At 36.5% G+C, this 21,193-nt stretch overlaps 1 protein-coding gene across 1 annotated transcript in view; it reads left to right on the forward strand.

Moving 5' to 3' along the window:
- KLHL2 (kelch like family member 2) overlaps positions 1-21,193 on the forward strand; it is a 60,117-nt gene that overhangs the window by 31,041 nt on the left and 7,883 nt on the right. The window contains exons 5-11 of the mRNA XM_065693951.1: positions 4,249-4,411; positions 14,788-14,897; positions 16,658-16,774; positions 17,785-17,934; positions 18,822-18,939; positions 19,607-19,804; positions 20,567-20,668. Of these exons, the coding sequence (XP_065550023.1) occupies positions 4,249-4,411; positions 14,788-14,897; positions 16,658-16,774; positions 17,785-17,934; positions 18,822-18,939; positions 19,607-19,804; positions 20,567-20,668 (958 nt within the window). The remainder of the gene's footprint in view (positions 1-4,248; positions 4,412-14,787; positions 14,898-16,657; positions 16,775-17,784; positions 17,935-18,821; positions 18,940-19,606; positions 19,805-20,566; positions 20,669-21,193) is intronic.

Genomic DNA, 21,193 nt, shown 5'->3' on the forward strand with positions numbered 1-21,193 from the left:
GGTAGGAGGAACTTCCTTGTCTGGTGGGGAGGCAATCCAGGGTAGCTTCTCTGACCAGCTTCTTCTTAGATAGTCCACAAGGAGGGTTTAATGTTTGATGTAAAATTTACTGATTTGAAGAGACCTGGTGCTGCATAGTGTTATGCTTTGATTTAGAGAGATAGAGCCATCTGCTGAAATCATAACACAAGCACAATATAACTATTGCAATATACATTTGAATTGCCATGCAAAAGTGATTCCCATTACTGGTCTCTGCCCACTGCCAGGATGTTGGGCATCCCCAGTTCACTGGGCTAAAGCCAGGTCAAGCCCATTGTTCTCTTCAGAGCTCCTTCTGTTGGTTGGTCAGATTTAACAGTTTATGTTGGGCTGATCTGCATGTATACCTCTCCCCCTGACTGGTTTGGCTAGCTGGGGAAAACTTTACACCCTACTGATGATCCTGGAGACGGCTGTTTGCACAACCTGACTGACTAGCTGGTACAGCCATATATCTAAAAGGAAGGTTACCCTCCAGTCCTCCTGTATTGAGATAAGTTGAGATTTCTTTACACCACTTGGTGCTCATTCATTACATTCTTCCCTGAGTTCATCACCTTTGCCCATCTCCTCTGAGCCTTCTTCCATTGTAGCAGTTTGTTGGTCACACAAGCTGTATCTCCCCAAGACTGTTGTGAATCTGTTCTTTGTGCACTGACAGGAGAGGTGCCTGCCTGTACTGGCTGCTCCTTGCCTCAGAGCTCAATGCATGTATGCTTTGGTCATATAAAGTAAACGCTTCCGGCTGCACAAGAGTAAACAGAGTCATGATGCTGTCTGGATAAAAAGAGGGGAAAAAAGCTGCAGGCAACATTAGTACCCTCAGCGCTCAACATACTCCTGGCATTTACCTGAGGAGCCCACAAGAGAGGACAGCAGCCTCAGATATAGGTTGATGGTCTAGCTGAGTCATTCTGAAGGGCTTGAATCTACTCCAGTGAAAACAGGCACCCAAGTTTAGGGCCTTAAATGGATCCCTCCTGACTATGCAGGTGACACTGAAGGTGGATTTTAAAACAAATACTTGTCCCTGGTCACAGTCCTTTTTGTTGCAGTGGGGTTGGAAAGACGTATTTGGCATGGCAGGTGTACACAGCTTTGGGAAGAGGAGTATCGCTGCAAGAAGGAGAACCAGGAGGAGATAACTAGGGAATTGTCTTCAAAGACTTGTAAGGGTTAAATGATCTGTTCTAGGAAATCTAGCAGTCATTCCACAATTCATCATCACAATTTTGACACACACAAGGGTTCTTACTTGCCATCTGTAATTATGATCTGTTCAGTTTCTTTGATTATAAAAACAACAACCTCTGTGATGAGGATACATTTTCATAGAATAAGCAATTGGAGATTATTTCCACCAGCACTGCTCCCCCCTGCATTCCTTGCAGTACAAAGCGGTATGCATATTAGTCTTTTTGATCTTTAAAGGAAAGTTAGGATACCCTCTACTGGCTATTTTTGGAAATAAATCTGAGCTATAGCCTACGAGTTTAGAGTCAGCAGCAGCTAAACTTAATGTGTACTGAAGTTTTAATATAGCTTTTTATAATGTCTTTGAGAGGAGTTTGGGTTGTTCGGGTCATTTTTCTCCTATATAGTTCAGCCCCTGGCTTCAGTAGATTGAATCTGCCTGTGATTTTTAAATGTTGCATCTTCCAGGCAAACAGTTCTATAGGTACAAATGAAGATAGCTCGGTGTCATCCCAGCTCTTGTTGCCTAGTAACCAAAGCCCAATGTATAATTTCAGTGGGATAAATTTCATCACTTTGCCTCTCTCTTCTTTTTCGTAATGATATACACATAAATAGATTTAAATGTCTTATTGTCTGGTAATTAAAATGTGTTGAAATCTGTAGCTGTACAAAGTCAGTTACAATGATTTAAGAATTTCCCATAATGTAGAGTGGTCTTCTAGTCCTTGTAACACTGCTTCACTGCTCATATGAGTGAGCAAGTGTCTCAGTGTGACTGTGCATACAAATCTTAAATCCTTCTGCATACCATTCTCATATTTCACCTTTCCATTTTGCTACTGATTTGATGATTTTATATTTTTGTAATGGATACATTACTGAATCCATTTAAGCAGTCAAGAACTGTTTTCAGAATTATTTGCTAAACTGTACTGATAAAATGCCTAAAATTACCTAGGACTCTTCTTCAGTTAGTTACCTGATTTGTAAGCAGACTGGTGCTAATTCTGTAAATAAATACTTGTGTTAGATTTCTAGCCTTGATTTTTGGTATTTAATTTCATGATCCTATCTTATCCTGGAATTCAGTACAAAAGGAATTATCTACTCACTGTTATAACTATTGATACTTCAGTTGTAATAATAGAAATTATTTTACTGATATTATCTTCACATTTTCATAAACATATGCTAAAATAAAATCACTGCACTGTTTTAACCTTGTCATTATTAACCTTTAAGCTTACTAATTTTGTTTTGAGTTGTGTGCCTTTATGTGACATTTATGCTTACTACTTATAAATCTTCTCCATTTATTTTGTTAGACTGATTTGGTACTTTCAAGGATTATCTAAGATTTAAACTAATTTTCAGTTATTTTGCTTAGGAGCAGTCTGTATGTCAGTGCAATCACATTTGTGTGTTTCCTTAATTTCTCTTTCATTAACATTTGATACTCAAAGCAAACTTTTGTTATATGTATGAACTTTCCTTTTTGCTGTCCACATTGATAGCCAAATACGTAAAATTTACACTATAGCGGATTATTGCTTCAAATTAGGGATTAATATGTTGAGGAACAGAAAGATGGTTTTCAAGCAGGCTTCATATATGGCAAGCTCAAGAGAGAACAGCCATAACTCATAGAAACAGGACCAAAAGTGGAGTGTAAAGCAGACATTAGGTTTACAAGGGTTCATTACAAGGTATTATTTCACCTGAAGTCCTTTTTGTTTTCGTTTGGGTCATAATTTTAAGTTTTATTTCAAGAAGAAACTCTAAAGAGTAAACAATGTTAGCTCTTGAGACACAGAGTAGATAGACGCTTACAAAGACGATAGCAAATATTTGATTCTACACAGTTACTAAAACTTCTTCCAAAGAGTAATAAAGAAGTACATTCTGCCGCTTTCACATAATGTCATATAGGTTTCTAAATTGTCTTACTCTGCTCTTTCAGACCTCGTTATTATTCCACTTTTCTTGTTTGACTCTCTTTAATTATTGCCAAGTAACTGCTTAAATGAAAAGCAAATATTAACAAGAGTAATACGCCCATTTGGTGGTGTCTTTGGTGTGTTTTTTATTTCTTGCTTATTATTGATGCAGCCCTATAATATATGTTTTCTCTAAGTGAACAGTTGCAAAATTTCCATGTTAAAATCTTGTCTGTTGTCATCCACTAAAGATGCAGGCTAACATCAATTTCACACCTGAATGTTCTAAAATAAAAAGTCTCATTAAAGTAACTGTTAAAGGCACAGAAATTAAAATGTTATGAAGAAGAAATTGTAGATGGCAGTATGGGATTTTGCTCAAAGGCATAATTAGAGTTCACCTAAATCCCATAGAGTTTTAGTGGGTAAATAAAGTGTATGTGATAGGATTTTTTTAAAATTATTCTTTAATTTTTACTTGCTTTGTGGAAGTTGAAGGACACATATGTAATTTACACTAATTGCTTATTAATACAGATTTTTAATGAGTTACAGAATGTTTTATATGGCAGGCTTTTAAATGCCATTCTTCCACGAAGGTCCCATAAAGATGCTTATTATTGATGCTGAAAAATTGTGGAATGTCCAGTACTTGCATGCAAACAAGACTTACATATTCTGTCATGGTCTAGAAAACTTTGATTTTAAGAAATATCTAAACTGAAGATTTGGAGATGAGATTAATTACGGACTGTTTGGAACAGTAAGAAGGGAACTTGTGAATGAATATTGGGAAAAGTTAACATGAAGTGTTAGAATTATAATGTATGGGATGATTTTACAGTGAACATGGTGGTAAAGATGTTGCTTGTTATTTTAAATCTTAAATGGTATTGCAAAATCATGTTAATATTGAATTTTAAGTTCTTCAGTCACATAGGGCTGCAATTTTCCTCCCTGTTTTAATCCTAGTTTTTTAATGGGTTATTTTGTTTTCTTTATTAATATTGAGAATACTCTTGTATAATCTCAGAATTGAATGGGGATAGTAACCACCTGCTGCTTCTTACAGGTACTGCTCCCAGCAGCTGGTCTCTTGCAACTGCAGGATGTGAAAAGGACTTGCTGTGAATTTTTGGAATCCCAGCTTCACCCTATCAACTGCTTGGGGATTCGTGCTTTTGCTGACATGCATGCATGCACAGATCTCTTGAACAAGGCCAACACGTATGCAGGCAAGTTATCATTAGTATAGCATATAGCTTGGTATCTTTGTGTGTGTAGGTACACACACAGGTTCCATGCTCATCTAATGCCACCCAGATGGAATTGAATTTTATCCAGGGTATTGCAGATGTATCTTCTGGTGAAGAGATATGAATGTCTCTAAAAGAAATAGTCTTCTGGCTGTAACATAGTTATAATAAGTGCAAACAGGCAGCATCTTCATGGGCTATCAGGGCCATACATGGTTCAAGCAACTAGTAACCTAGAAAGAAGCTAGCTTTCTGTTTAAAATTTGCACTGTCATTTAGGGGAAGGTATCAGGAAAGACGAATTAAAATTTTGCCAGCTGCCACAAGCCAAAGTCTGTAGGAAGTACATGGGGGAGGAAAGAAGACAAGGGCATGGAAGGATGGGTTGTCTGTAGTCCCTCTACTGCATTGGCTAAGAAGAGAGGAACGTACCATGAGTATTGTGTTACCTACTTATCTTCTGAAAATCCTACTCATCAGGCCCAAGACTTGAAATTTCCTACTATAAAGGTCACCTGTAGTCTCATTCTTCTACCTTGACACAAAGTAGATGGAGGTGCATCTTCTAACTAACCATATAGCTCAACCAACAAAATTCTACTTTGCTTGTAAAGGTTCATGGAATTCTTAATTGTATTACTAAAAGTACATTGTCATAGTCATCTTAGAAGGTGTTATTCATATCTGTAAAAGGACTGTTTCATATCAAGCCTTGTCATTTTTGAAAATAAGGTTCTCATTTTGCTTGCTGTTGTGAATCAAAAGCAATTCTCATTTGGTGGTGAAGTAACAGTAGTGTTGTATGGGGGGTCAAGGAAGAACAATTATTCCCTTTTTCTTGATGCTGGTGGAAAAATGATGAACTGAACTTTAATATAAATGCAAACAGGCTAAAGTGAATCCAGCGAAGTTTAACATGAACATATTAAGAAAACTGACTGACCTGTGACAAAGACTGTGAAAGAATATAGTCTTTTCTATCAAGAACTAAATGTCGAGGAGGATGAGGGGGAATGCAGATCTTCTTGTGCATAAAAATGACTGAGAGTGAGCAAGCTTGTGAGGTATTTTTAAAGTCATTTCAGTTATTAAGCAAAAAATTCAACTAAAAGTACCACATATCAGGCAAGCTGTCTGTGGAAGCTATGGACTCTCTACTGTTGGGCAGCTATAAAATACCCAGTTAGAGTAACTTCTCATTTAGGTTGATCTAAATCATGTTTGTGTGCAAAATTAGATGATTTGAAGTTCTTTCTAGCTTACATTTCTACAGTTCTATGAAGGTTAAAATATTTGGGTTTTTCTTCTTCTTTTTCTTCTTTGTATTCCTGATACATTTTTCTGCTGTTGTAAACTCTTATACATGTAGTTTTCAGGTAGTAAATTGATAATTCTTAACATACTGGATCAAAACCTTATTTGACTGCCCTTGATACCATTAAAGGCTGCAAAATGTAGATTATGAAAAAGTAAACAAAACATTGTATAAGCTTGTAGGTTTGCAACATAACACTGTAATCAAAACTAAGGCTTTTCATTTGTTCAAGTAGCAGTGATTTTACTGCTCTTTAGCGTGTACAGTGCCCCGGGGTCTTGATGTTTGAGTTGAGACTGAAGATGCTACACTGAGGAATTACTTTTGAATGGAAGCTTTTTGTAATGAACAAAACCACTCTTTTATAAGATTTACTTACTGGCCACTGTAGTAGTATATTTTGATTAGAGCTTTGGCAGTGAATATTCAGAGAGTAGGATGAATTCATTTGGAAATACGGAAGTCATGGGTTGTCAGAGGTTGAGAGTGACTCTCAGGTATGCCTTCTTACATGCAGCTTGCACTAGCTGCCCAGTCACAGATCTTTTCCTGTCTTTTCAGTGTCTCTTGGATGTTTCATTTCTACTTCAGGTTCAGCAAAACTGAAGTGCTTTCCATCTAAACATCTTTCCCTTCTACTTGTCTTCCTCTGTCCCTGGTGACATCAGTGTTCTCCCAGTCATTCAGGTTTGTAAACTTGACAACTTTAACTCTCCTCTGTCATTTTCTCTCTACTGCTTAGTTGCGTGTTACTCTGTTTTGCTTTTAACTTCCCTACCAAATCTGCTCAAATCTGTTTCACTTTTACTGCAATGTGAATCTCTCTCTGCCATAACTTCCTCTCTGTTTGCTAAGGTCGTTTTACTACTTTTGTGATACTCCTTTTCCCCCTAGATCAAATTCTAACCTCTCATCCTTGGCTTTTCCAGTTCAGCAGAATTACTTGAATCTTTTTTCTGTCATATCTCTCTATTGCTTTTGTGCTTGGAACTAATGTTCTCTTTCCACTGTAATCAGCCACTTTCCATTTTTGTCAGATTCCTCCAGAAAGCACTTTTCCTCATCTGTGCTTCCCTTTCTGTCTTCATATTATTGGAGTCCTGATGGCCTGTACCACAAGCCGCCAGCTCAACTCCTACTATGTTTTTGCTGTATCTGTGTGCTGAATTATAAAGCAATGCACACTCTGTTCTTACTCTTGATATAAATATGCTGTGCATAGTCAGGGTGTGAGCTACTTCATTGCATTGCAGACTCTGTGCTGCTTTCCTTAATCCTTAGCACTCTGTCATACAAGAGCAATACAGAGAAGAAAATTTAAAAATAAATATCCTGAAAAGTCTGCAAAAAAAAAAAAATCATGTGATTGTATTGCTTTTCATAACAATTCTAAAATATACGGTGACCTGTTAGCATCAGTAACAATTAGTACAGAGTTAAAACTGAGTATTTTCCTGAAATGGAGCACTAAGTGCTCCAGTTCATATGTCTAGGTCCAAGTAACAGGCTTTTTTATTGCCTTGAGTAATTTTAGACCTCATTAAAAGGAGGGTTTTGATGAATGCTTTAAGTGGACTAAGTCACTAGAAAATCTTTATTCCAGTATAGAGTTTTTAGGTTTTGGGTGTTTTTTACCCCACTTCCAGGGGATTATAGTATTTTCTATCAAGACTAAATGTTTCAGGAAAAAAAAGAAATGCAGTAAACTCATATGTTTAGATGTCTGTCAACAGAACCCTTGGTTGCTGCCTTAAGTGTGAAACTGAGTATACAAATTAGGCATACTTGGAAGTTTTTAGTCCAGTGAAGTTGTATTCAAATAATTTATGTATCCACTAAAAACAATTTCAAATGCTATTCAGGTTGTTTTGAAAGTACTAGCTTTTGTAACGCATACCTTACTTGAGAAGTTTTAATGTGTATGTGACTGAATGACTTTGTGATAACTGCATTTAGACTATTATGCAGAAAGTTTTAATTAAATTGATTTTTCTTTGAGCAATATAATGTCAAATCCAAAAAGCTATTATATTTTTGACCTTTTATGCAATAGGAAGCAAGGCATACATTTATTAACTAGACTTAATGTTCAGATATTTAATGTTTTAGGGAACACATTTTGATGTAGCTGTTGCCTAATTTTGAATTTTAGGGTTTTGTTCCACCTTCTATTCTGACTGTGCCTTAGTTACTTCTAAACTACTTCAGTTACTTCTAAACATCCTTTGTTCCATTTAGTAGTTGAAGCTAATATGTGTACAGATTACTTTCTAGAAATAAAAGATCTAAGACCCTGTCAAGACCTCAAATGCAATATTGATTAAGTGTGTTTGAGAGCACAAGAACTGTGTCCAACTTGTAGCCCTCCCTCTCTGGGTCATTTTGGTAAGGCATCCTTTGCTGTGCCAGGAAGCTATTTGTTGGTCCTAGCTGGGACTTGCAACCTATTAAGGAGAGCACTGGCATGTTCAGTACTTCTGGTAAAAGCAGGGAGGAAGGATTGGCCTTCATTTCTTCTTGCTGATCATCAGACTTGTTGGATTTCTGTCAGACTCCATGGTTTTGTTCTGTACTATTTCATACCCATTCAGGTCAATGCTTTTGCTCTTGAATTTGCAAGCTGCTTACTGCTGTATCTGAGCCATCATAGCTTCTTTCCCCCCAACCTCCCTTTCTTATCTCGAATGGCTCTTTGTACTTTGTCAAGGCTCTTTCTTACAACTGAAAACATTTTATCAAAAGTCTAAGCCAAATATAGGTGGCTTTGCTGTTTCAGAATTAGGCCTTGTGTCACAGACAGCTGAACTCCCAGGATCAGACATTTTGGGATTAAGGCTCCACAAACTAGAATGAGTGCAGAGGAGGATTGTTAGATTGAAAAGGCAGTGGAAATTTTTCCCTCCTAGAAAAAACGAAAGGCATTTGGATGTTTAACTTCTTCCAGTCTTTATTTTATTACACTTGTTATTTAATATGTAGGAAAAAGAGGCAGGGAGATACTTCTGCTAATAGACAATGACAGCATAAAAATAAATTGATGCCAAATATATACCAGAAGTTATTGGAAAAGTGAAACTCTGGAACTTCCTTCCAGTGGGAGTAAAACCCCAACTTTCATTAAAATTAGAACTTCATAGTTCCATGGTGGAGCTGGTTATCCTGTAGGAGAGTGCGAGATTTCTGTAATTTAGGGGATACATTTGTATATATCTGTGTTGCCTGTAGGGACATCTGAAACTAGTGGACAGTTGATACAGATAACTTGGAATGAGCTTCTGTTGCAATTAAACTTTGAGATGTGACTTATTCTCATGATGTTCTAGAAAGCAGTCCTCCTCTGTGACTTGTCGCACTTGCACAGCCAGGGACTGCATTCAGCTGAGGCCTCTCATCCTTCTTGTGTGAGGATTCCTGCAAAGAGATTCCGGCATGAGTGCTGCTAGTCTGTCCTCAGTCTGATATACGTCTTACTTAGTCTTAGAGGATGCTCATGAAATAGGTTTTTCCTGAGAATGCAATGTATTTTATAGTTGAAACATTATGTGCAACCTGAAGATAGATGCCTTTTAATGAAGAGGGGTATGCCATTTGTACCAGAGAGACATTTGCTCGGTGCTTAGGCCCTGACATATTTCTTAGTTATAACCAGTGAATAATAGTGTACTTCCACTCACAGCATAGGCAGATACGGGGTATGGAAACACTAGATTACCTGTGGAAGTGTCTTTTGAAGACCAGCTTTACACAGCAAACCTTCTTGGCTTTTAGCATCATGCTGAGGGGATGCTGAAGAAAGTTCTGTTAGGGAATCTTAGCATGCTGCAATGTAGTTTACTGTGGGATACAGCGTTCTTGATTCTGGTGCTCTAAAACTTTGAGCCCCAGCTAGACTTGGAAGCATGCATGTCTTAGGCTATTCTTGTGTACATTTGTATGCGTGAGATTGGAAGGATGTAGTTAGCAGACTCGTTCTTACGATTCTATTCTGAGTAGCAACGTCTGTTGCTATGCTGCTGTTACCTTGGCTGCTATGAATTTCATGGTGTTCTCAAAAGCAGTTATTTAAGCATAAAATTGACAAGTAAATCAGATTTAAAAAAAGGTGGGGGGGGAAGAAGATTCTGCAGTGTTTAGCTTCTGCTGGATCTCCAACTGGAAAGCTTGTGTCTGTCTCTCCATAGTAAGGCTGGGGTTCCTGCTTCACCAGTGCCTAGCCACTAGCAAAGACCTTTTGTCCCAGGCCAAAAAAAAAAAAAAAAAAAAAAAAAAAAAAAAAAAAAAAAAAAGAGAGAGAGAAAAAAATCGCAATCTGACATGGTGAATTGAAGCAATAGTTTAAAAAACTAATTCTTGCTAATGTGCTAATGTATTTGGTTCCTCTGTTTGAGAAATTGTCATTGTTCTATTAAGTGAACATAAAGCTTAGATCTTTCCAAGCTCCCATGCGCTGCATTGCTGTAAAACAAGAGGTTATAATTTCATTTCTGGAAGGTTCCAGCTGGTTTTGTACCATTATCACATCAGAAAGATGCAGGTACTCACTCCATTTTGTAAAAAGTATATTGTCTGTTTTGCGGAATAGAAATAGCTGGCCTAAACCAGATGAAAGACACTTATGAGACTTGATATATTGATTATGATTTTTTTTTTCCACACACTAATATACACTGGGATTACTGTAATGAAAAGATCTAGGGAACATAAAGGGGTTTTTCCTTTTTTCTAGCTGCAGCCTCTGGCACTGATAAGCTTTGCCCATGTTTTTCATACGTGTTACTGGTAGGATCTTTAGGAGAAGATTTCTGAAGGCACACAAAACGTTAAGAAGATTTCTGGAAATTAATATTAAGTGTCATGAGCTGCTGGAACACCTCAGGAAAATGTTAAAAAATGAGTAAAGCCAATTAGTGATGGAACAGAAGTTTAGGCAGTCTTCAACAATGTCATACACAGAGGCCAGCACTGACAACAGCCACCACTGTTGTGAAACAAAGAGGAGTTACAGGCTTTTAGTTTTGCCCACTGTGATTCTCTGGAAAAATTTCAGTCTGAGGGAACTTCAGCAGACCTTTGCTTATATACTTGTTTATTCCATTTAGTAAAGACAGTTATGCCAGAAGAGGCCTGACTGTAGGTGTAGGGTTTGTGAATCAATCCACAAATGTTTTTAGCAAAAGTGTCCTGTGCAGACTTCAGATTAGTTTTCCCTAATATGTAATTGAAAAAATTAGTGTCAGTATCCTTCTGGCCAGTAGGACTATGTGCCCTTTAGATAGAAGAGATAGGTCAAGTGCTTAATGCCACTGTGTGTGCATAATACAGGTCTCCAGACTCATAATGAAACATAGCAAAAAATCGTACTTTTACAGCTGCTATTGTTGTGCTATGCTCTCTTTTGGCATTGTTTATTGTACTTACAAACATTTTATTACTAGCCCCTTTCATGTTGTTAAGAACTTCCTTTTTATCCTTTTAGTTTGTCCCCAAAGCTGAAGTCCTGTCCTACCGGTACAGGGCAGACAAGGACAGATCTTTTAGCTATTCAGATAGAAACTGTCTCTATCAGTTGTGAAAATTTGTTTTACATATGCAATTGGAACAGATATTTTAGAAATGTTCTAAAATGGAAGGTTTTTTGTTTTTTTTTTTTAAGGCAGATTTTAGTTTTGATAATAAAGAAGTAGGATTCTACTTGCTTAGGAATTGAGAATTTGTGAGCCAAGCCTCGGCAGCTCTGAAGCCGGCTTGTTCCAGGCTGCTTGAATCTGGAGCCAGCTGGCTTCAGTGTCTGGGTAAAGTGGCAAGAAGTGAGGCAGGATTCCAATACAAATTTGTCAAAGTTGCACACTCGGTGGTTTGGAGGAAAAAAAAACCTTTATGCTCTCGTGAAAAAAAAAATCCATCCAGATAGTTCTGTCTGTTTGGAGATGTTCATGAGGAAAGAACTATGTTACCTAATGCAACAAATGAAAACCAAGCTAATGTGAGATTTTGCAGGGGACAGATGCATGAAATATTTAATCATGTTATAAGTTTCTTTAATCATGTCCTCAGTTTTGTGATGTTTGATGTTAATATCTCCAGATTATCAAAGCTTTCAGGATGTAAGCAATTACAGGGTATAATACAAATACTAACCCAGAAGGCAAAAAACTGCACACCCCTCCTCAATATTATTTGGAAAGAGAGGCTCTAAGTGGGATTTTTGGAACACTCAATACTGGGTAATATTATTTTAAAGATAATGATATCCTTTGTATTAAAAGGAGGCAAAGAGTTTGAATTTCATAAGCGTTATTTTAATCTATAATAAAATAATGTCTTCTGCTTTCAGCACTTGATCAGCTTTTGGTAAATTGCTGTCGCCAGATTTAATTGGTGGTTTTGCATTTCCTTGTTCTTTTTCAGTTTCTAATTATTTTGAATAATCCACTTAATGGTAATTTCCATTGGTTTCTGTGAAAAGGTTATCTATAAATCAGTTAAGATGGTCTCCTTGACAACAAGAGATATGAGGTTCTTAAGAGACAAGTGATTTCACCTTACCTCTTTCTTTTACATGACTAAAATTTATATATCAATCTACTCTCCTAGTTCTCTTTTTATTGCAATTCATTCAGCTGAGGGTTTGTTTCCAAGTATTGCTGGAGAACCTGAGCCTGTAGCTATTGACTGAGTAGTTTGTTTTAATTTCTCCTTTTTGTCACTCTTCTTTCTTCTGTTGGCCGTGTGCCTTTTTTTATACTTTAAGCACAGAGGCTGACATCCAGTGAAATAAGTCTTATGCTTTGTTAAAGTACTGTCTATTTTATTTTTATTTCCTTTCACAGTTCTATTTATAGCATGAGAACAGGAGACAGCCTCACATTAGTTGTATTTCTTTGAAAATTCCCAACTTTTTTCTGGTTTAGAGGCTGTGTTCTTCCTATTTAGAGCATGTCTTAAATCTAAATCAACTTAAAAAGCAAGACTTTACATATGAATCTATAAAATCAACTGGGTTTTTCTAGTTTACGAAGAGTATCCTGTTGGATGTGATCCACTGTTGCATAGGTTTTCTCAGGGAAGATGAACAAGGTTTCTGAACCTCAGATTTGTTTGAGATCCCCTTTCTGCTTGCTTCCTAACTCGGCTTCTGAGTACAGTCGGGCATGCTGTTTTGTGGTGCTATCACTTGAAATTTGGAGTTTATCATAAAACTGATACATGCAAATTACCTTTCTCAACATCTATTTGCCATATACAAATAATAAAATTCATCAAATACTTCTTTCAGTAAGTGCACCTCAGAAAATTTTACTTCAGCTTAAGAAACTCTGTATTTGTAGTCTGAAAAGCAAACAAAGATTTGTAAAGAGTAGAAAAGTAATGGTGGTGTTATAAAAATCAATGCTATTTTTCTTCACCCCTTCTCTCCTATTGCCTGAAATACTGCAGAAAATACAACCCTCTCATCTAAGAGAATGCTGTGGAATTGGAGGAACTTCAGTGATGATGATTGCATGATCTAAAAAGGCTGGTAGGATGAGGGACTGAAAAGGCGAGGACTGTACTTAGAGATGAAGGCTAAAAAGGAATATAGAATGATGAATGATTTTAAGTAGACAGGTTGCAGTTTTGCCTGTCATCGTATTCAGCATTAGAACATGGGGATACTAATTGAAAACTGATTAATGGTAAACTGGGTGTTAAATTTAGATGTGGAGCTTTTTGTTCAATGAGCCTGTGGGATTTTTACTATAGGAAAGTATTAAAGTCAAGAATTTAACAGGATTCAAGGGGACTGGACTATATCTTACTAAACATTGTTTAGTAAAATGCGGCTGTGGTAAAATATTATCCTTCTAGCTAGCAATCTCTAAACTTTCATGGTTATAGTGAGACCTTTATGGGAGGAGGTTTTATTCTCATACTTTTAATATAAATTCTTGGATTTTTGTCTGGAGCAATTTATGCTGCCTGTTTCAAGGAACAGGATGCTGAACTACCTGAAGGACCAGAATTGTGTTAGATTCATCTTTTTATGCTTTCTAGTCTTCAGTACAGTGCAAAAAAGCTGTTTAACCCTGAAAAGTTGACCTGAAAAATTCAGACTTCTTGAGCTGGAAGCATTCAGCAATCTTCAGCTTTTTTTAGCAGCTTAAGACAGTTTGTCAAGTGTGGAGTCTTAACTATAGTAGCACTAGTGGAGGGATAAAAAAGGCTTAAAAAAAGTTCTTTAGTTTGAATGTGTTTGATGACCTTTTTCTACTTGTTCTAATTTTGAGTGAATTCTTAAATTCCCACATAACAGTTGTCCCTGCTAACTTCTGTTAAGAATAACTGAAGAGGGGAAAAATAACAGTCAACTGGATAGAGCCTAAAAAGCAGTTTTAGGAAGGGAGAGGACAACTGAACAACTTGATAAAGATACATGCTCTATATTAAAATAAAATGTCTGGTTCTACAACTAAAACATTAAATTTCATCAGTTTATTTTGTTTCAAGTTGAGGCATTTAAAAAAAAATCTACATATTGCAGAGGCAGTGATATGGAATGTTTTTCTGACCTTGGAGAAGCTCTGAGAGACACGAACAGTACCCGGACTTGTTTGGTTGACACTGCTGGTTAGGTCTAATGAATCAGCCATTGTTCATGTTGAACTACAGGTTTAAAACGTTTCTCAACCACATAAAGAGCATGTTCTTTTCTGGAATCTTTTTTTTTCTCTATATTTGTGTGTACAAAGGCAGCAAAATATAAATAATTGTCAAAGGCAAGTACTAAGATGAAGCAATATTGAAAATGTTGAACTGCTGATTGCTACTTTTAATATAATGTGTTTTAATATTTCCACTATTTTCAAGAATTTTTAAATATAAAAGCAATTTGTGAAACCAGTCTTTGTATCAAATATTTTAAGTTAAGGTATTGTTTCTAGATATGACAAAATAGCTTGCATATTGAATCATTTTCCTCTGTTTTTCTTCAGCTGCTTTAATGCTTGTTGTGGGATACACTTTGCACTGTATGTTAGAGTATTTCTGTTTATCCAAACAGAACAGCACTTTTCTGATGTCGTTCTTAGCGAAGAATACCTCAATCTTGGTGTAGAGCAAGTGTGCAGTCTTATATCCAGTGACAAACTCACAATTGCCTCAGAAGAGAAGGTAAGAACATCTGTATCCCAGTATTTGGTTTATTCTTTTGAGTGACAGAGTGAGCTTGTTCTTACTGCTCTAGTACACTTGTTTGGATGTGTTCTTTGTTTCCTCAGGGAAATGAAGCATGTATTCTGCTCTTGTTTAAAGCATTTTTTCCTGAAAGTGTTAAGGATTTTCCCCAAAAATGTTGTCAGTCTGATGCTGAAAATTAATCTGAACTCTTAAAAATCCTAAAAATGTATTCAATTACTTAACATTTTGTTCTTTGAAAAAATGGAAACTAAATTAAATGGCTATGCCTTCTCCTTTTTAAGCAAGACAAACAGAACACATGCTGTGAATTACATACATAGGAGTTTAGTTTACCAAGGGATAAATAACTCCAAAATAGTAGTTTGAAGAGCAAGTGGGGCCTATAGGGATGCTGGGGAGGGTCTCTTCGTCAGGGATTGTAGTGACAGGACAAGGAGTAACGGGTTAAAACTTAAACAGGGGAAGTTTAGATTGGATATAAGGAGGAAATTCTTTCCTGTTAGGGTGGTGAGGCACTGGAATCGGTTGCCCAGGGGGGTTGTGAGTGCTCCATCCCTGGCAGTGTTCAAGGCCAGGTTGGATGAAGCCTTGTGTGGGATGGTTTAGTGTGAGGTGTCCCTGCCTATGGCAGAGGGGTTGGAACTAGATGATCTTGAGGTCCTTTCAAACCCTAACTATTCTATATTCAGTATGCCATCTACTAAGTTTAACATCAGCAGTCCCACAAATGTGTTAAAACTCTGTATGTACATTTGGGCTGTTTAGCCTAACTGAACAAATGTGGGTTGCAAGGGAGATGCATAGGTAGCATAGTATAACCAAACTTCAGTTTAAATATGTGTTGGTTTATCTTTAGCAAGAACTTGTTCTTTTAAAGCCATTTTTGAAGCTGTGATCTCAGTGAACCCACTGCATCCCTTTGAACCTCTAATGGTTTTCAGATTGTAGATGTAGATGGTTTTTGACCTTTTGAATTCAGTTGTGATCAACTTAAAATATCTTGGTTTTCTTTTTTCCAAGGAGTATATAGTTATACTAACACCTCTGTTCAAATGAAGCTAAATTGTATTCAAAAGCATGTTTGAATACTGATTTGCATGGCTAGGTAGTGTTTTGTATTAAGACCTTTTTGGAACTTTGAATCTAGGAACTATCTGTTTAAACTGCAACTAGTAAAGTCACTTTGCTGTCCCCATAATACCCTGAAGGTCAGGATCTATCACTTTGATACATGTGATGCTGCTTCTGTGGAGTATAATTAAGGTTTTAATGCTCTAGATGTATGATCAGCTACTGTGCAACAGAGGAGAAACTAGGCTTGGGATCGCTTCTCCTAGTAGGACCCAGTGATGATAATTCATTTGAATGATCATGTAGCAGGCCAATTCTCCAAGAAAAGAAGTATGAGGATTGTAGTATCGTTGCTGCTGTTTTGTCTGTTTACGTAGTTTGATTGGATTTTCAGTATCAATGAAATTACTGTGTGCATTTTGTCAATGTAGCATAGCTAGCCTTGAAACACCAGTAGAGGAGTGACATAAAAAGAGAGTGGCTAATGCATCTTAGGAATTTTATAGTGGATAAATAAGGAAATAATAGGAGCTGTAACTGCTGTCATCTTTTCTTACATTAGAATGTTAGTATAAGCAAAAGCTCTTTTTGGATGCACGCTGATATATTCATACTTATGAACTTGTAAGCCAAGGGACTTGCATTTGTTTGTTTTCTGGAAGGTATTTGAAGCAGTGATCGCGTGGGTAAACCATGACAAAGATGTAAGGCAGGAGCTAATGGCACGCCTGATGGAGCATGTGCGGCTGCCTTTGTTGTCCCGGGAATATTTAGTTCAGGTAAGCAAAAAGGAATACTCATTCTTCTGCATGTGAAAATTTGTTTGTTTGAAGTTTTTTTTAATGCCAGAGTGATAATTTGGAATTTAAACAGTGGAATGTAGCATGTTCCTGATAGTAAAAATAAACAACCACTACCTCATATATGCATGTGCACACAGACACACAGAACCAAATGAGGGATTGCCACATAGAAGATGACATATATAAGTAATTTAGCCATTTGGTTGACTGCTTATTAGACCACACTAGTAATTCAAATTATTTCATTCACTAAAATCAGGTTAGCTTTTATTTGTAATATGATCACAAGATTTGTTTTTGTAAGTGAATTTTCAATTTCTGAATTGTATCTACTGTGTAATTTTGTTAGGAACTGATGACAAAGGAAACATTTCTTTACCTCAGCTATAATACATCTTTTGAAATTTTATAAGCTCATTTTGAGTATTTTTGTGTCAGGACAAGTATTTAAGGTTGAAAATGCGAGTTCACTTAACATTAGATAGTAGGTGTAGGTTGGTAGATATTTATTTTAAAAATTCTAGTCTATTATATAAATTTCCTCTACTTTTTGGGGTTTTTTTTTGGCATTTTTTTCTGTCTTGGGTTTTGTTGTGTGGGGTTGATTTTATTTATTTTTATTGTTGAGGGGTGGCTTTACTAGTTTGTTAAATTAGTCTCCAATGATCTCCCCCTTAAAGTGTTCTGTACTTTCTGTATTTGAAAAGTTGAGAAATGTGCCTGATTGTAAGAGAAGTGATTTACCTTGCCTAACATGGTTTCATCTCCTTACTAATTGAGAATCAGCGTATTTCTGTTTCTTTTTTTCTTTTTAGGGACTGCATATTGTAATCACATAAATTTGTGCTTAACTGGTTGAATGACAATCTAAAAAATATGATTAATCTGCATTTGTGTGATATAACAAGTGCATTATTACACTTCAGATTGTGATTTGTGTTTTACCTCCTTAACATGCTCAGACCTTGTTAAACTTCTATTAATAGAGAGTTGAAGAAGAAATATTGGTTAAGAACAGCAGTGCTTGTAAAGATTACCTCATTGAAGCTATGAAGTATCACTTGCTGCCAACTGAGCAACGAGCATTGATGAAAAGCACTCGAACAAAATTGAGAACACCCGCTAGCCTTCCAAAAGTAAGACCCTTAGTTTTCTAATATACTTATTTCTTCTAACTGCATTTCAAAAGATGAGAGCATTGCTGTCACATGGGGTATTCCAGTAAAAAATTTTATACCAGTTATTTATCACAAAAATATTTATCACAAAAATGTAACAAGTGATTAGCTTTATGCTGTTATGATGCAGATATTTTAGTCTCCCACCTACACACACCACCACCAGTACCTTCCCTCCCAATATATATTTTTTAATATGTGCTTCAGCATCAGAGAAATATACAGTTATGGGGAAATAAGCCTGTTTTTAAAAAAACAATCACAACAAAACAAAGACTAAAGCTTCTGAGCTGAGACATTTTACTCAATTTTTACCTAAACATTGACTTTCATTCATTTTAGAAGAAAACAAACCAAACATTAGATATTATCTTGTTTCCAATGGAGTAAAGATGTTTTCTCATAGTACTATTATAGCAACTGCAACAATGGAATAGGAGGTTCTGTTCAGGAGATTTAGCACATTTCTCCCAAGGGAACCAGATAAGGCTGTTCTGTGATGGATAGTCACAATTCCATCAAATATCACAGACACTGAATTCCCATGCCTGACGTCAAGAGTAGGATGTGAAGACACAGCAGGATCTGACTAATTCATGGGAGCTTTACCTAGATTCTAATTGCTTCCTGCTTTTCTACCTCAGATATTTATTTTGAACACAGTAATTACAAATTGCATGTGTATTGCACGTGTTTTGCCTGGTTTGGAAGACTACCAATTTCTTATTTAGGAGCCCTTTAATTACTTCTTGTATAGAAGATTGCTTTATTTGTTCACAGTTTTTGATCTTTCGGGTGCTTTTATATATCCAAATAACTAAAAAGTAGTATTCTCTCTCTTTTAGTTGATGATGGTAGTTGGAGGACAGGCACCAAAGGCAATTCGCAGTGTTGAATGCTATGATTTTAAAGAAGAACGCTGGCATCAGGTGGCTGAATTGCCTTCCAGAAGATGTAGAGCAGGTAAATGATGCCTAATTTTTCGTTGCAGTTGGAAATGCTGCAGAATGTAGGTGTCTGTATAAGGCATTATATGTTCTTTGGAACAGTACTTCAGATGTTTACATGACAAGGCCTAAGCCTTGACTTCAGTGTTAATTCTTAACGTTTGAATTATTTGCTAATCTGAAACAATATAAATTTGATAACTTGATCTTAATTTGTGCTTCAGTTTGTAATCTTTAGGATAGACTGCTTTATTACCTCCTATAAATACAAAGGATAATGAAATTTAAATTTTATTGCCTTACATTATTCATAATTTTACTATTAAAATGTGTTGAGATGAAGAATGTGAAGATTAAATGAAGATTAAGTGAGATTAAAAATGTGAAGAAGTGACAGACATTAAAAATGTGAAAATGTGATCTTAAAGCAGCGGAAATATCTAAGCAAGAAGAAATTCAGCAGGCATGATATTCAGAAGTGTAAGTTTACTAGTAACAAAAAGTGTAAGAACCTCTGGTGTTTAATCTGAGTGAAGTGTGGCTCTAGGACACTGTCAAAAGCTTGATACTGTAGTGAGTACTCTAAATTGTATCAAGTATCTGCATACTTAGGAGACTACACAATAAAATAAGTTGACAAAGGACTAAAATGGTCATCTTCCCTCCCTGTTTCCCTGCTCTAGGAATGGTGTACATGGGAGGCATGGTTTATGCTGTCGGTGGTTTCAATGGTTCTCTGAGAGTTCGCACAGTAGATTCCTATGATCCTGTGAAGGACCAGTGGACAAGTGTTGCTAACATGCAAGACAGGAGAAGCACGCTGGGAGCAGCTGTATTAAATGGCCTTCTTTATGCTGTTGGAGGATTTGACGGGAGTACAGGTATATTTGACTTTATACGCTGTTGATTAGCTTTGACTGCTTTTGACATAATTGTATCAAATTTGAATGTCTCTTTTCTGGTAGCGGTGATGAAACCAAGCATGAAGGTAGCTTGGCATCTTGAAGTGTGGAATGTGCTTTAGTGGTCACATCTTTCTACCTGAACAGTGGACTGTCTGCTCCCATTTAGGATTTTAGGCTTAATGACTAGTGAATCTTTGACAAGTTGTCTTTCAGTATTCCTTTTATAGTCAGAGTCCTTAACTCATAGAAGATGTGAGCATAAAAATTACAACTTCTTTGTCCTCTTTCCATATGAAGTTTATTTCTGCATTTCAGGTGGTTTAGGTAGGATTATAAATGGCCTTTTCTGACCTGTGGGAAGACTTTGGACATGCACTTTTTATTCTCTTCACATATCCATTAAAGCATTTGTGCAGAGATGATCCTGTTCCTCAATAACTATTACAGAAGCACATATAGGACAAACATTGTCACTTAATTAAAAAGAAAGGAAAAAAAAAAAAAATAAATCCAGGGAAGAATTTCTCCGAGTTCCATAAAAGCTTTTATTAATTTGCCCATTTTCAGTCACCAAGAATGGGTTGACTGTAACTGGTTATCTAAAGGTTATGCTTTTTGCACAGTAATAGTCCTTAAAATGAAATAATCTGAATTTTCAGATATGAAGAATTCTCTGGAACTTAGACAGTCTGTGGCATTTAGATTTATAGAGAAAATAATGTTATATTATCTTCATAGGTTTATCGTCAGTTGAAGTTTACAACTTAAAGACTAATGAGTGGTTTCATGTAGCTCCAATGAACACAAGAAGAAGTAGTGTTGGTGTAGGTGTTGTTGGAGGTGAGTTGAGAAATTATATTAAAAAAAAAAAAGGGGGAGCGGAATGCAATAATTTACCCTAATGACTTTACTCACTTTTGAAAACATAATTCTGATTTATGTTTTTGCTCAATGTTGTAATTCAAATTGTATGAACAATACATAATCGTTCTACTTGGTTTTGACTAGCTCTTAGCATAGATGTTTTAAAGTGTTTTCAGAGCTTCAGCTGTGCCTGAGGACAGCTGAGGAAAAGCTGGCTAAGCATGCATACTCTTAAGTTACGCATGTCAGCAAAGCTAGAGAGCCTGATTCCTGAAGTGGTGACCTTATAAATTGGTCTCTAGTGATGTAGCACTGCAACTGACAACTCTGTTAGCCGTGGCTGACCTTGCTGGTTGCATGCTGGCAATGATCTCGAGGACAGTGCCAGGAAAACTGCTGGCTTTTGAGTCAGCTTGGTGGTGAATAGCCTGGATGTCACTTGCACAATGCAGATGTGGACCAGTTCTTGGGTCTTAAAGCAGTGTGTGTTTTAACTGCATA

Source organism: Lathamus discolor, chromosome 1 (genome assembly GCF_037157495.1).
Source record: "Lathamus discolor isolate bLatDis1 chromosome 1, bLatDis1.hap1, whole genome shotgun sequence".
NCBI lineage: Eukaryota > Metazoa > Chordata > Aves > Psittaciformes > Psittacidae > Lathamus > Lathamus discolor.